At 32.6% G+C, this 16,534-nt stretch overlaps 2 protein-coding genes across 2 annotated transcripts in view; both read right to left on the bottom strand.

Annotated features, from left to right (window-relative positions):
• Window positions 1–1,971: 1,971 nt before the first annotated feature.
• On the bottom strand, window positions 1,972–9,800 carry LOC117100084 (transcription factor 21-like). Its single transcript, XM_033239631.1, has 3 exons — window positions 9,704–9,800; window positions 5,574–6,610; window positions 1,972–2,674 (listed from the first exon to the last, which is right to left on the bottom strand). The coding sequence occupies exons 2-3, from the start codon at window positions 5,958–5,960 to the stop codon at window positions 2,579–2,581; spliced, it is 483 nt and encodes a 160-aa protein (XP_033095522.1). The 5' UTR covers window positions 5,961–6,610; window positions 9,704–9,800; the 3' UTR covers window positions 1,972–2,578.
• A 3,040-nt stretch (window positions 9,801–12,840) lies between these two features.
• LOC117100083 (collagenase 3-like) overlaps window positions 12,841–16,534 on the bottom strand; it is a gene marked incomplete in the record, with an annotated part of 7,517 nt that continues 3,823 nt past the window's right edge. The window contains 5 exon segments of the mRNA XM_033239630.1: window positions 12,841–13,634; window positions 14,162–14,419; window positions 14,916–15,081; window positions 15,859–15,998; window positions 16,167–16,322. Coding sequence (XP_033095521.1) covers window positions 13,450–13,634; window positions 14,162–14,419; window positions 14,916–15,081; window positions 15,859–15,998; window positions 16,167–16,322 — 905 coding nt within the window.

Here is a 16,534-nt window from a genome sequence, read left to right as displayed (position 1 = left end):
GGTATGTGTGTGGGTGTGTGTGTGTGTGTTTGTGTGTACTCTACTGTAAAAGAAATGAACAAGAACCAAAAATTAGACTGACTCAGGTGAAAATTATGTTAAATAATTAAAAACCAGTGTCATTTTTTTTCACGTAGGTTTTGAAAGCATTCATCATGTAAAATGCACACGATAAATTAGGCCTAGATTGTTCTTCGTCATTCACCATAAAAAGAATAAAGGGTAAATTAGAAAGACTGTAATACATTTCTTACTTCAATCCTAAATGAATGATATTGATCTATCTGCAATAATAATAAATACTGATAGCAAATTAATAGCCTATAACAATGGAAATAATAATCAATGAAGTAAAATATACCTGACAGTGAACGTTAAATCCAGTACGGTAATATAGTAAATATTATGATGTGCTAATGATTGGTTAATGTTTTACAATTTTTTTTAATGTTCCATTGTAAATATTATGTAATTTAGCCTCAGCTGCGATTTTAATGGGATTAAAAGAAACTGAAACGCAATGAATAGGCCTATATTTTCACAGACATCGAGAATCCCAATTTAAAAACTTAAAACCAATAATTCATTCTGTATTATGGTTTATTATATCATCATTATTGGTTATCACGCACATGTCCTGACTGGTTAGCGTAGTTACTTGTTAAAATGAGATTTTATATTTAAATATTTACTGGTTATTAAACATTATCCATAGCCTAGGGAAGCGATATAAAGGACAACTTTTTTTTTTAATTTATGGAACTGAAAATCACCATATTTTTACCAAATAAATACCTCTGAATTTAGTACCTATATTTTGCTATCATGACATTACTTTTCATATACTTCAACCGGCCAAACCACGTGTTGGGAAAATTAATCGCCTATAAGGTCTGTCGAGAAAGCATGTACATTAAAGTACAGTAGTAAGAGATCACCTTTCGCATTTCGAAGACTTTTTAGGATTATAGTCGCTTCACACTTTGAGACTTCGGAATGACACGAGCATTGACCTTTGAATTGTTTTTCTGCTTAGAACTTTGTTAGCTTGAAGAGAAGTCGTAAAATTATAGGGACCGAGTAATGGAAGTTTATGTAACAGTTACTTTGGGTCGTAACGAGGAAGGATTTAAATGGCAGCGCGTTAGTTTACTGTGTTCAACGGGGACGATATTATTCCAAAATCTAGGCCACACAAGAATCGGTGCGGTATGTCAGTCTAATGGGTTTCGAAATTAAAGTACACTCCTTTTGCGGCGTTGTCATTTGGATTCGACCAACAGGGATTTGAATAAAACCCCTGATGAAAACATGTAGACGATGATTTTAAACATTTCCACTTGATGACAATTATAAGCGTATTCAATTCAATAACGTACACAATTCGATTCTTTTGCCGTGGTTCATGTGGTCATTGTCCCTTAAATCTCTCGGCTTACTGGAACTAAAGAGGATCAAATAATTAAAGAAACAGATTGAGGTACTGTGATTGTTAACATCCTGGAACAGGGTGGCGATAGAATTTGCCCGACAGGGAAGCACTATCTCCCCGAGGACGGGGGATGGAGGCGACGCCCATAAAAGCGAAGTGGGCGTGGTCAGGCGTCATTCAAATTTCTTTGTAAGTGATCAAAGGGCGAAGCCCACGAATATTATGACAATTTAAGAGTTTCAAAAGCTTATTTAATCTTCTGACCGACAAATTGTGTTTTTTTTTTTTTCAAACAAAGGGAGGGAGAAGCTCTCCCCGACCGGGGAATTATCACTGGCGCCACCACTGTCCTAGAAAGGTTCACAATGTAAATAGGCATTGGCGTTGCCTCCCACATCAAGTTTTTAAAGAAGAATAACATTTTTTACTCAATGCATTCATACTATATCTTTCCTATATAACCTACCCAATATATGAATTCTTGAGGTTCTCAGGTTTCTTTTAATACGCTAACCGTTTACATATTGAGTGGCTAAATAAACATTTTCTGGGGTGATTGTCATAATACAAGAAAATGCCAAATTAAAAAAAAAAGTTACGAATGTAAAGGCAAAACTAATAATAAAATACTTTATTATTTTAAAGCTTCTTTAGATAAAATATTTCTAATAAAAGCACTTCTACATTCCCTTTCAATAATGCTTTTTAGAGTGGCAGACTTAATTTTGCAGTTGATGCGGTTAGGCAAACAGTGAACTATGTTATGGAAGGGAGTTAGCCGTTAACACTGTTGAATAAATAATTATAATATAAATCATCAAAGGTACATATACAGTGTTTTAAATAAGGACAATGATACATTACTGTATTTTATAATCTCTTCTCTAAATACCAATAGGGTAATGGTAGATCATTGTATAATTTACAATTTTTAAAATGTGTTAAGATCATAATTCTAACTGGGACAGTCTATATGTCAAGTAAAATGGCTTCCATTGAACTTTAGTGTTATTTCCATTTCATTAGCACTAAGTTACGTACAGTATCGAATTTTGGTATGACCAATCGTTCCGCCTCTGGAGCGAATTGGGCCATATACAGTAGTAAAAAATACACAATAATCAATTCCTCTATCCATCCATCTATTCATTCATATCCATCAACTTCATCCATTTCACCTATCTTTCCTTCCATCCAATAGGCCCATCCTCTATTTTTCTTTCGTTCACCCACATTTCCATTCTAGAAAAAAAAGGGTATTTCAATTAACAAAATACATGTAGAAGACAACTTGTGAATTTTTTTTTTCTATTTAAGGGGTATCTTAATCTCTAATTATTATTCAACTGATCTTTAATTAGTATTTCAGACTAACTCCGTGAAGGAAATCTGAATTCAAATGAAACAACTAAAATTCAAAGTACGGCTTTTTTTGGCTGTGTTGTATATATTTTCAGTCGTATTAAGCCTATAACTAGTTTCAGCCTTTGCCCCATCCAAAGCGTAAAACAGAATGAGTATACTGAGAGTGTCATTGCAATTACTTCATAATATATTGTATATGTGCGCTGATGTGTTCATGTAACACCGTCTTGTTCTGAAAAGTTCTATTTTTATAAAGTGTATACTCACTACATTGGTTCAAGGACATGCCAGTTATACTACCTGAGAGCATTCTTAAAAGCACGTCTAAATAAACACCTTACAACCAACACATTTTATTCGGTTGTAAATTATGAAGTATTATTTAATTCGTACCCTTGCTTAACTACATCTAGTGTTGGAGTGCATGTTGACACCGAGGCTGGGTGCGAGTATCACGCTATCTTGTTGGTAACGTTTATTTTACTACTTGCAAATTATCCACTAAGAAAAACAAAGCAATGATCATGTTTTGTGTACGGCTTCGGTATCGAAGAAGGGTTGCATAATTCTGCAGAAAGTTTATATATCAATGATCACACCATTCTAGTCGTCTCTGATGTTTGACGCCAGTCGACTTATCATGCAATGGCTTTTTGCAGTTAAATCTTGTTCTATTAACAATTTATATTAATTATTGTTTAAATCAAAAGAGAATAAGGCATAATGATTAATGAAGGAATGGAATTAACGCCAGTCGACTTATGATGGATTTGCTTTTTCCACAAAACAGTTAAACTCTTTCTTTTTTTTAATTTATACAAGAATTTATATTAAATTATTGTTTAAATCCAGAGACACTAGGTGTACTGTTTAGTGAAGGAATAATCAAACGATGAATAGGGGTCTATTATTCTGTGTTATTTTGAAAAATTTAATCGTATCATTATTATATCGTATGAACTACTGAACTCGTTGTTTTAAGTCTACCTGTTCACACTTTCTTTTTTATAAGAACACATTTTATTAGAACACCGAGGCTAAAATTGAAAAAAATAAGAATAACATAATAACAATTGAGGCTGAGGTAATGCAAAAATGTGGGGGGAAAAACCAACAAATCAAGCTAGTCACATACCGTTAATTATTAATATTTAAAGAGAGTATACAGTATTACAAAATTCTTGTTGTCTAATCTGTACGGTACCGTGTGGTAGGTGTGACTATGAAATACCCTCTATAATACAATTTAGTAATATACTGCTGTACAATAATATTTTCTATCTTTAAAAAGTGTGTAGGATAAGAACAAAGTAAGTACATTTTGAGCCTGAAATGTACAAAAAATAAGAACACTGAGCCCAGGCAAAATTTCACTGGTTACTATATGTCTGGATATTTAGAATCCCATAACCTAGTAGGATTGGTAAGATGAGTCGAAGCAGGGGTATAATAGTCAAATTTAAAAAAAAAAAATTAAGAAAGATAAGCCCAATGCAATTAGCATATATTATGTACAGCATAATGAAAACGAACGTGATGTCATTCGGTTATCATTCCAATGGACTGGTACAACGAAATCACGACACATCGTCGATTACTATCAATATTAACAACAAAATTAATAGTTTTAGACAAAATGGAAGATGAAAATATCAATGATCAAATATGACATTTTAACTTCAATCACTTAAATTTCTACCTTAGAGTTGACTATCCCTTGCTGCTAACTTAATGCATGCATTTTGTTCTTCCGACTCTTCGTACATTAGGAGATTTTAAAAAAGGAAATGATGTGGATTGCTTATTTCCATTGCTGACATGTGGCATTGGTCTGTTTGTGGTCAAGCACCTTAAGTCAACACTAATAATTCAACCCCATAGACAGGCAGACTAAAATTGCTGTGAATATTCTAGCATTGATGATTTTTAAAGTATCATAGGCCTATACAATTTTAACAAAATTACGCTGCCATGACATTAAAAAACCATTAGATGGTTTGATAGTAGCAGTAGAACCAATGTTTTGGAAATACCCTTTTAGGTAATAATTTGAACGTATGTCCCATTTTCTCAATTATTTAATACCATCTTAAAATATCACAATTGGTGGTGTTCTTCCGAACGAATATAACTATAACATGATTTATAATATCTGTGTGTAATGACAATTACCAAAAAAATGGTAATTTACACGATGAGGGTTACACAAGAAACAAAATTGTGTCTGGGAAGAGCGGGGGATGGAGAAACAAAGTGAATATGTAACATAAGGGAAACTTTATTACCTTTATATGTTATGCATTAAATCCATTATCATTGAGAAGAAATAGTTCAACTGCCATTTTTTAAATGTGTTGAAATAAAATTGCAAAAAAAGAAATGAATTGATTATTAAAATAGTACCGTAGATCTTTAATATAAGTACGTTATTAATTTTCCTCTAAGCCGTTCCCATTGTAATTATAAATTGTTGGCATGGTCCTACAAAGCGACAGCTAAACGTACGTACACTTGCGTTTGTGGAACAACACGTGTGTTTACGGGTCAACAAAATGGGAGGAATTAACACTCACAGTTAATTATAGTGTTTCAATGATTTTCGTCCTTATCAGGTATATGATTAAGGTAAACGTGTGTCTATTTAACTAATTTAATTTTTGTCATTTCCAAACAAGAATACATCTTTAACTGCATAACACTGAATTTGGTTTAAGGGCTAGACTACTTTACATCATTTTGATAATTACTACATCATTTCGATAAAATGCCTACTTACGAGGTTTATTGGATGAGTTCCCGATGAATCTTGTGGCTCTTCGTCGTCAAGCACACTACGCAAATGTGCAATATAGCTTGACGCTAAGCGGAGTGTATCCAACTTTGAGAGTTTAGTATCGGCAGGCACCCAGGGTAGCGTAGTTTTAAGCATCGAGAAACCTTGACTCAGTACACGCATTCGAGCCCTCTCGCGGGCGTTAGCAGCCATACGCTGCACTGGTTTGATTGGGGCCCTTGGCCCAATTCGCTTAGATGTTTTCTTCTGCTTAATGCTCCCATCGAGTACAGTATTGTTCGTTCTCTCTTTTTCAATACCACCATACGTAGTCGGTGATATTGCAGGCAAGTCGTTTGTTGATTCTGTATGTGGTATTCTGGGTAACATATCCTATTAAAAATGGGCCTAGGATTTTAAATGACGAAAATATTCCTCCAGCTTATTCAGTTCAAGTAAATTTTATCTTTTCAATTATGTTATTATTTTTATTTTTCAGTTCGGGTTGATTTCCGTAACCCTGCTGCCTCTTCACATTCTTGACTATGTAATTTAACAGGTTCTGACGGCACCTTTCCTAAATACAACATAATAAAAATTAATTTCAATCTTAAAAATTCGTCCAAGTATTTGAAAAAGCTTTTAAATGCATCATGTACTGTCTATAAAAACTTCCTTTTTTATTTCTAACAGATGAATAGACTATCTGTCCTCCGTCCAGTATCAATAAAGTAAGATTACGAATGACAGCTCGATCACGGGTCGCGGGAAGTTACCAGGTAGCTAAGAGTGTTTGCCGAAGATGATTGACTTAAAAACTACGCCTTTAACCTTTGCAGCATGGACTTCTTCCTGAATGTATGCTGCTCGTGTCCGCTGGACTAGCATCTACTGCGAAACGGTAGCTTTGGATGTAGGCCCAATTTTGGTACAGACACCAAAAGACACATCATTATCTCTCAATCGTACCTCTAGTAAACACCTTTCACAGCCCGTTTACGTCCCACTCCCTATAGGCCCAAATCATCGTTCAACCAAACCTAACCAAGTCAGAAAGAAGTGTCAGTAAAGACATGCGCAGTGAGACGTGTTAAACTATGTCAGTGACCATGTACCCAATCTCAATCACTGTAGGTAAAATCCCAAATTAGAAATTGTCTTCTGTTTTGTATGTTACAGAATGTACTGTAAGTTATTATGGCAATATAAGTTATCTCATTAGATATATCTCAATATGCTAATTATAATTACAATTTTTGTTCAAAACAACAGCACCGTCACTTTTTCAATATTTAAGAAAATGAAAAGAATTAGGGAAAATTATGATAAACTGATAAATATTGAAAAAAAAAACTGAATTGAAATATAATATTAGACAACCTTATAGGCCGACATACAGGGCCTTTTTCAATAGGCCTATGCTTATTCATTTTGAGTTTAGTTTAGCACTGCTTAATATTTAATTGTTTTCAATAACAGCATTATTTAACATATCCTCTTCCAACGTTCTTGTTACCTACAAATGATGTTTATCTAGATCATTTTTAACATTTTGTTTTCCTAATTTATTTATTTATTTTATTTCTTTTAGCAATACAAACATATTTAAGTGTTGGATGAGTATTCAAAGAAACCTTTGAAAGATATAGGCCATGTTAATTAATGTTGTTAAATAGTTTACACCTTATGACTTGGTTTTTAGTATTAATAGCGAAAAGTATTTGAATCAATTGAAAACAAAATTGAAAATTTGCGATTAGCATATTACAATACATCAGAATTAAATTTAAAACATTAAGACACATTCTTACCAATTAACTACAAATTATATAATGATTTAAGAAATATTGTGTTCTAATGGGAAATTACATTTGGCCTCATAGCGTAACAGCTATTATTAGCGATCGTGGAGGTTTAAATCCACGAGTTGTACTGCACACAATGCCTTAATTCACGCCGCTGGCGAATGCACAACTAACCATTTCATAAAGTAAACTGTCAATATCCATAGAGAGCTAATTTGCGCTCCCGGACACGAAAGTTAAGGGTGTATAAAAAAGTAGGCTACTTTTACCTATCGAGTTGCAACAATTGAGACACAATCAGCGACCAGTGTCGCGAAGTCATGCGTTGACTAAACGAAGGTCCCTCGTTTGAAATAGGATAACGAAAATAATTGTTGTTATACTACCTTAGCATTTAAACAACATATGAACATGGATATGCTTCCTTCTAATGATAAATCCTCAAACGATGGTAATTGATAAAAATTAATGATCGAAAATGATAGTGATTTTCCTAAAATGAAAATAAATATATGTACTTTCACGTACAGTAAGGTATATAGTAAGGATAAAGTATGTTAAATCTATTATACCAGTTTTTATATTTTATTTTATACTATACTTAAGTAAATTTAAATTTATTATAATCTAATAAGGTGAAGAGATGTGAGGTACTTTGGTAAAAAAAAATGTGAAAAAAAAATATGTACGTGACTGAAACCTTTTATGTGATTTTGCATATTTAAAAAATCAAATATTTATTTATAAATTTATGTTACCTGAAAGAAAGAATGTTAATTAAGTGCAATGCTACTCAAATGAAATAATCGAAACACATGACCATTGGCCAACGAGAAAAAAAGTATGCCTAGTTTAAGGCAAATTTCACTAGTTCTTAAAGTACTGATGTGGAGTCGAACCTTTACTGTATTTGCTGTAAGGCGATAGTTAATACACTACACTCAACATTTCTTCTTTGAATGACACCAATACCAAAAAAAAAAAGAGATTGTGATAATTGACCAATCCAATTTCTTGACGAGAACAATTTACAATAATTAGCGACCAAGTGAGGAAATTTTGGATACGCCCTAGCGTGCGAGGGAACGAAATACATCCCTAAATTCGGTCTTCAAGAACTAAGACGGCTGCAGTGAGAAATTTCCTTCATAGAACTAATATTTGACGATATCCATTATAAAAAAGTAATATTATTACCCTGTTCTCTATTGTATTGTTTTTATTATTACTGCATTATCATCCTCATCACTATTATATTTTAATATTTGTAAATTTCTTAAAGGCGAACCTTTATTGACATTTTCTATCAAAATGAACAAATTTACATTTTCAAGGTGATTGGTTTATTTGTAGCATAACCTGACACCCATTAATTACATTATAGAATGGTATGGTCATTTCACCGACGTATTAATTAAACATTCGTTTTAAAGTATGAAACTAATATTTTTGCAGTGCGAAGTTAATTTTCACGTTGGTTGCGAATTGCACCTGGCGGTGTGTAGGTCCTATTGATGTAGAATGTGTACTATGCCACGGTTGAATTCTTGCAAGGTTGAAATATTTATCCACCATAGCCTGGTACCTTCCATTAACAGTATTTAATCAATGGCCTATTCACGTTTTCAATTTACCCTGCATATAATTATTGTATTTTATATTAATTAGTTAGACTCACGAAAATGCCCACTTCGGCGGCCCTAGCGATCTGTGAAGTACGGTACAGAAGCGGATCGCGATATTTGCACGTGGGGATGCAGAAAAAAAGGGCACTGTTATTAAGTACATAATTGCCCTGTTTTAAATAAACGCCCTCTCTAAGCATCATTTGGAATTAACGCCTCCCTACCTTCTTGAAGAAATCCCACTAAAATGACTAATCAAATTTAATGGAAGCATATTTTATTAATGTTCTACTCCAGTAGAATTACATTTTTTCTAACCTGGTCTTTAACATGACGCAAATAACACATTTTGACGCAATATTGTGAAGGAGCATTTATTTTAGAGTATACATATACATTTTACACAAAAACAAAATAAATAAACGCCTCCTCGAAAACCCTTCCCAACAACAAACGCCCCGGAGCGTTTATTCGAATGAATACCTTATTCTGTCTTGTCACCCTCCCATATTGTGGGAGACGCCGGCGGCCATCACCACGTTTGAATCCGCCCAGATGAGTATCATGTTTAATTAACTGTAATGAATTTGTGGGTCCAAGTTCGCCAAATAATAATGCCATACTATATACACAACATTAACATTCTACAGCATAATTATGAACATTGCTAATGAAAGACCTTTATAAATGAAAGACAAATTACCTCTTAAATGAAGAACTCTGAGCCAATAATTTCGTCTATGATGTTGACAAAAGCAGGTATTGTAAACGACTGATAGACAATATGGTAAACACGGAATTATACAGTACAAGCTAACATGTTATGATAGATGTGGACAATCCTTATTCGTGACGTATTGACTTATTTTATTGACTAATATGGTATTTTTATGATATTTTATTCCTTTATATTTAGTGAACATATACGTGTATATATCAACCGCACTCACTGAAGTTTTACAATTCACTTACCTATTGCATAGGCCTACTGAATATTACTCTGCTCCTTCCACTGTACTGTACTAACGTAATTTGAATAATGAATCCTCACATGTGTTGTGTGACAAGTCCTCCTCAGATATTTTGTAGATTCGTGTTATTTGGTAAAATTTTTTTTACGACATTTAAATGAACATATTAAATAGAATCTAAACAAAAAAAAAGTCAATGATAAGACTCCTTATACCCATAAATGGTGCTACTATATTATTATTAGTTTTAGATCTGTGACCGCGTCTGGACGGTAAATGTTCACGAACTTTTGGTCCTTACTAAAATTATTATATGATAGTATGGTGGTGATGAGGATGATGATTATGATTATGATGAACCTGTCAACAATGGGAGAGTTATACTGTACAATAATATAGGTTGCGGTTGACTGAAAACGGATCAATTAAGTTTAAGGAAACATCATTTACACTATAGGATAAAAGTACCGTTTACTACATTAACCAATATGAAGAAAATTTATGCACTATGACATAGTCCTAATGCTGGGTTGATAAACAATAGTTACGTAAAACATGGATATGCATGCATTATATGAATGAATGCATAAATAAATGAATGAAAGAACGAAATCACGAACGAATGAATAAATCGATGATGAATGAATGAACGAATGAACGCTTGAACGAATGAATGAATGAATGAATGATTAAATGAATAAATGAACAAATGAACGATTGAATGAATGAATGAATGAATAAATGAATGAATAAATGAATGAATGAACGAATGAATAATGAATGAACTTACGAACGAACGAACAAACAAACAAACGAACGAACGAATGAATGAATGAATGAACGAACGAACGAACGAAATAATAAATAGAAGCGCAAGTGAACGATTGAACGAACAAATTGATGGATTGATGGATAGATGGATGGATGGATAAATGGATGGATGGATGGATGGTTAGAAGAGTGGTTAGATGGACCGACGGTCAATTAAACTAATGAGTTATCGTTAAAAAAAATGTGATTATTATTATGATTTAACAGATTCATTCTATCTAACAAAGCCCCACTTAACACAGTTGTTTTACTATAATTATCATTATTATTCCTCGACTTGGTTTAGCAATTTTTAAGCAATCTTTTAGAAAATAAAGCGCTTATGTATTTTAATTTAATTCCAAAAGATATTATATTTATTTGTCAGATTTTAACAAGTGTTATTGCATTGTAGGCCTTTCAAATGTCTTTTGATTATATAAAATGTTCCTGCAGAAATGGGATATGTCTTTCTCTTTTAAAATGATAATAAACATATAAAATAAACAAATAATTATAATCATCATGATCATTATCATTACTATTATTATTATCATTATCATAATCATCGTCGTTATTGTTATCGTTATTATCATTATTATTTTTAATATTATTATTAATATTATTACTATTATTACTATTATATCAATATTATTAAGGTTATTTTCATTTAATATTATTATTAGGCTTATTGTTATCGTCATAATTATTATTTATAATATCGTTGTTGTTGTTATTAGTACATTATTATTCTCTCTCATTGTTAGCTGAAATCTTCCAATGGTTTATTGGAGAAGAGTTCTTTTGAAAATGTTCCATCAAAGTCAAAACGAAAATAACACAGTTGAATTTGAAGTTTTGACGTCTTTCTAAGACGTTTTGATAACATACATTTGAAGTTGATTAATTGATGATTTTAAGAGAATGGTTAAAATATGATCTATGTTAGCATTTGCTAAGTGTTTTATAAACAAACCAAGATACCGCCATGACGAAAATGACCGGTACTTAACGTTGATATACAAACACAAACTTTCAGTTCAATGGCTTACTTCTTTTTCCAAATAAATTGACTACATGGTATGGGAAAGCACGTGTATATGTGTACATACTTAATCATTTATTATTGTTATATATTATTAAATATTATTATTATTATTATTATTATTATGTTTATTATTATTATTATAGTTATTATTATTATTATTATATATTATTAAATATTATTATTATTATTATTATTATTATTATTATTATTATTATTATTATTACTTTTACAATTACTGTTATTCTATTACTACAGTTACTATTATTATTATTATTATTATTATTATTATTATTATTATTAGTACCGATTTTGGTTTTAAATTTTAAACAATTTGATAAACTAGTTTGCAGCCCTATTCTTCCTGAATCCGCCCTGACTTTGTACACATTCTAATCAGGAGTACAGAATTGCGTGGCCGTATCTGATAGGTAATAAAATCAATGCACCAAACACTATATTTCTAAGCCTACTTGTAATGAGTATATGTTAATCCATTGGGCATGAATATAATTCGTTCCGAAACCCAGTCTTCAAAGGTTTGACACGACGAAAATATAGGTGGGTGCGACCCGTCCTGAATCCTGGTACTCATCATATCATCCGTGTTGATGTGTAGTTTTGGCAGAAGTGTGTGATATAGTAGGCCCTATGTGTTAATTATCCCTATCATTCGAAAACTGGTATGCTTGCTTTGACCTCGTTTAGTTCCCTCTTTGAAGTTATCAATTCCTTCTCTTGACTTATTAGTCCCCTAAAGTTCAAAAGTATTGATTGATAATCCAGTAATTTAAATAATGCAAAGTAAACGTAATAAGAGGAGTGGTATTGTACCGGGTATTGTGCCGTAGGTCAAAGAGATAGCCGTTGACTTTTTTGTCTAAACGAATAATGTTGATATGTCCCATTAATTCTTAGAATTATTATTTTTAGATTCATGACAAAGCTACAAATTGCAGCTGTTCCCTAAGTGTACGCTAATACGAAATGAAAAAAAGAGCGTGATTAGAAACATTTACACATGTTACAAATATTCTTTATTATGTCTAAAATTACAAAAAAGATCTCCAAATATCTGACGCCAAGTTATATAAACAGAAAATAAATCGTTCTTCTATCTTCTGCTGAACATTTTAAATGTTTTATATCTTTGATATTGCGGTGGTGAACATGCGAAATGTGACTTCAAAATGTAACGTCAAAAAGTCATCCTCTATGTACAATAATTTATTAAATATGCCTATGCAGAAGATAATTAAATAGGTTATTTATTAAGAAATAATTAAAAATATATAATGTTTAAATATAATATTGAAAAATAATTTAAATAATTATCAGAGTAAATGTGTTCTACGAACACTTATCACTGTAGATGACTAGCGCTACTCATCGTCAGCATATAATTTATTTAATATTTAAAAAATAGAAGTTTTTTAGTAAACGAATAAGAAGACTGCAAGACGACTAAAATCAATGACGAATTCATCAAAGAATCTACCAAATAAACAAGCAAAAAACAATCCTGTTCATGGCAAAATTCGGCGTTTGATAAAAGTCTTTGGTTAGATAGGTCTCTGATGATCTAAGCCTGGACCACTGGATTTGTGGTAGTGGGATTGACGCCTACAAATCTCCTAAGGGGACACAGAACATTCCATTTTCTGGATCTGAAGCGTCTGCAGGACGGGTTTTAAGAGGCTCGTTGCACTTTAAAAAGTCGACGTTGAAAAAGCGTTTATTGCCATAAATGCGATTCTTCGGCATTGAGTACTTTACGTATAGCAAATCCTTCAGGAAATATACGAAACCTGAAACGAACAACAGAAGCAAGTTAATAAAGACGCTTTTGTTGGTGGGTAGTACAGTGGTAAGACGGTTTCAAGGGGGAGAAGCCGGCCCGCCCGTCGTCCATCTCCCATTAATCTTTAAAAAATAAATAAATAAAATGGAGAGAGAAAAAAAAGAAATTATTCAAATTTAAATCTGAGAGTGCGTTTTCGGCCATCACGGGTGCCATAATCATTATTTTCCTGTGTTGTAGTAAAGTACATGTACAGTAGTAAGCCTTCAGTTCAATTTTCAGGCAATATATGTCAGGTAATAATTCATGTCCATTTTTTCCAAAACTGTTTTCAAAACGTTAAAAAATGTTTATTATACATAATAATCCAGTAAAATAATTATCGAAGAATTGCTAAATTTATATTTTGCAAAGAATTTGATTTCTATTACTCGACAAATTGAAGAATTGACTATTTGAAGAATTAATAAAATAATAGGCCTGGCTGGATACTTATTTAAAAAAAAACTATTTAAGGTTAGTTAGTGCACACACCTTTTCCAGCGTCTTCATAAAACACAGACGAGAGCTGAGACGGGACACCTTCAAATCTGTCGGCAGTCAAGATTGGTTGGCTAAGGTTTTTCGTAAATTCATTGTAGATCATTACATGAGACCCCTTGAAAAAATAGACATCGCCCTCGTCTCCGATAGCAGTGGCGGCATCGATATCCGTCGGGAGGCCTGGAATCAAATCTTCGATTTTCCCAGATGTAGTATATTTGTTGCCATGGTATTGGTAGTATTTATCTCCTATTTTAGAAAACAAAATATTCACTTTTAAAATAAATAATATAAAAAATGTAGATGAAAATAAAAGAGGAAAAAATGGTGATTTTAAATGGGATTTCAACAATCTATAAAACTTTGTCCACACTATTACATTGTCTTTGACAAAAAAAAAAAACTGTATACCCATATATAATCATGGCCTATTATGGTTATGATATAATGTCATCAGGACCATATCTAGGCATGTCATATATTTTGGACAGGGGCCGGGCTTAATACATAATCCAATCAAAATGATACTATTGTATAATACATGAAATGATTATTATCAAGATTTAAGTTTGCATACACACGCCTAACTCTCAACCTTAAGGTGTAAGAATGTTTAGTTTTAAAAATCAAATACTGTATTTAACATCTGGTCTGTATCAATAGGTATATAATACACACATCGTCACCCTACTCCACACCTGTCTCTTATACACATCTAGATGTGTATAAGAGACAGTATTCTTACCAGCAAAGAAGTATATATTAAATCCGACAAAACTTTCGTAAACAGCATCAATCTTCTTGGGTAAATATTTAAACATATTGCTTGTCTTGTCACCCTTTTCCGTGTCATATGTAATAAGAGCTCTTGCGGGACCCTTGCCATCTTCCCACCGCCAATAACGGTTACCCTGAGAAGTAAACAAAATGTAAAAGAGGGTTTATCACTGATTTTGTGGTATTTCGTTGAAAATAAGAGAATAGCTCCTGTGTCCATTATGAAAACTGTTGAATAGACGACGATTTATTAATTTATTATTATTTATTCATTGAAAATATTTAGGCCTATATCAGGAGGATGTAACTACCTGTTTAACATATATGGTCCTGTTTGGTAATACAACATTACAGTGTGATAACATTGGGAGAAGGAAAATAAATCGTATAAGATATAAGCTGAAGCGAATTAATTTTTTTTTAAACAATGGTGGGAGGGAAGGATCGTGGGATCATTTATTTAGGGTATACCAATTGTCCATGTCTTCAGGTGCACAGCAGACATCAATGATCTGTATAACGAATGTATGTTTATGGTGAGAGCTATTATAACACGACCTGAAATATTATGACGGTAATGTATTACACTTACACATTCTTACGCTTGCTTAGATTAGACCTCGTCTCATATATATAGTATAATGAAATCTACCATTTTTGGCCAGTACATTGGTGAAATAGCAATGTAGTCTTCACAAATTAATGTTAATACCCAGGGCAATTTTAAAAAGTTGACTGGTTTTTAAACTTCATAAATTATGGCAAGGCTTCGGGGTCGATCTTTGATTTCGTACCAAGGGGTTGCAGTTTTGGAATCGATGTTTTATTTAGGGATAGCCCTACTTTTTTACCATTTAAAATCACATGTATGTATCATGACCCACTGAATTAAAAAATAGTTAATATAATACCTGGAATGCAAAGAGCTGATTGCGTATGACTGTCACAGCATCAAATGCTCGGTTACATGGGTCTTCATCTCCCTCTGCATTGGGCGTGGAAGACTCGGTCGGTGAGGGCAGTGTTGGCTTGGCTTTCTTCACCTTTTCTCCTGTTATCAAACAATTTGCAAAATTTAGTATGAAATAATTTTTAATCATAGTATAATTAATGTTGATAAAACTTCTGTATCTTTACATCCGACTCACGTTTACGGAATAATGATAATATCGATAATGCTAAAATCGTAAGGTATTAAATATATCGATTATATTATTACCATAAATTGATTGGATGCCATTTATATCATCTTGAGGGAGCGAGAAATCCTCAACATATCTGTAGAAGGGCGCCATCAGCGCAGTAGGGTCGGATGAATGTTCCAATCCCAGTGCATGTCCTATCTCATGTGTGGCTACTATAAATAGACTGACACCTAAAAAAAGAATTAAATAATTTAAACAAAGGCTTCTATCTGTTCCAACTTTAGACTCTTTTTAATCAATAGTAGGTCGCATTAATGCGAGTTTCTCTAACTCACGGTCTAATGTTTCGTTTGCTGCAACAAATGACCCGCCATCATCATCATCATCATCATCACCCTGTATGTATATTACTGAAATGTTATCCTGGCTAAAAAGTTATAAA

This window comes from Anneissia japonica, unplaced genomic scaffold (genome assembly GCF_011630105.1).
Source record: "Anneissia japonica isolate Jap-2015-1 unplaced genomic scaffold, ASM1163010v1 scaffold439_len473750_cov173, whole genome shotgun sequence".
Classification (NCBI taxonomy): domain Eukaryota; kingdom Metazoa; phylum Echinodermata; class Crinoidea; order Comatulida; family Comatulidae; genus Anneissia; species Anneissia japonica.
This window is presented reverse-complemented; position numbering and strand designations above follow the sequence as displayed.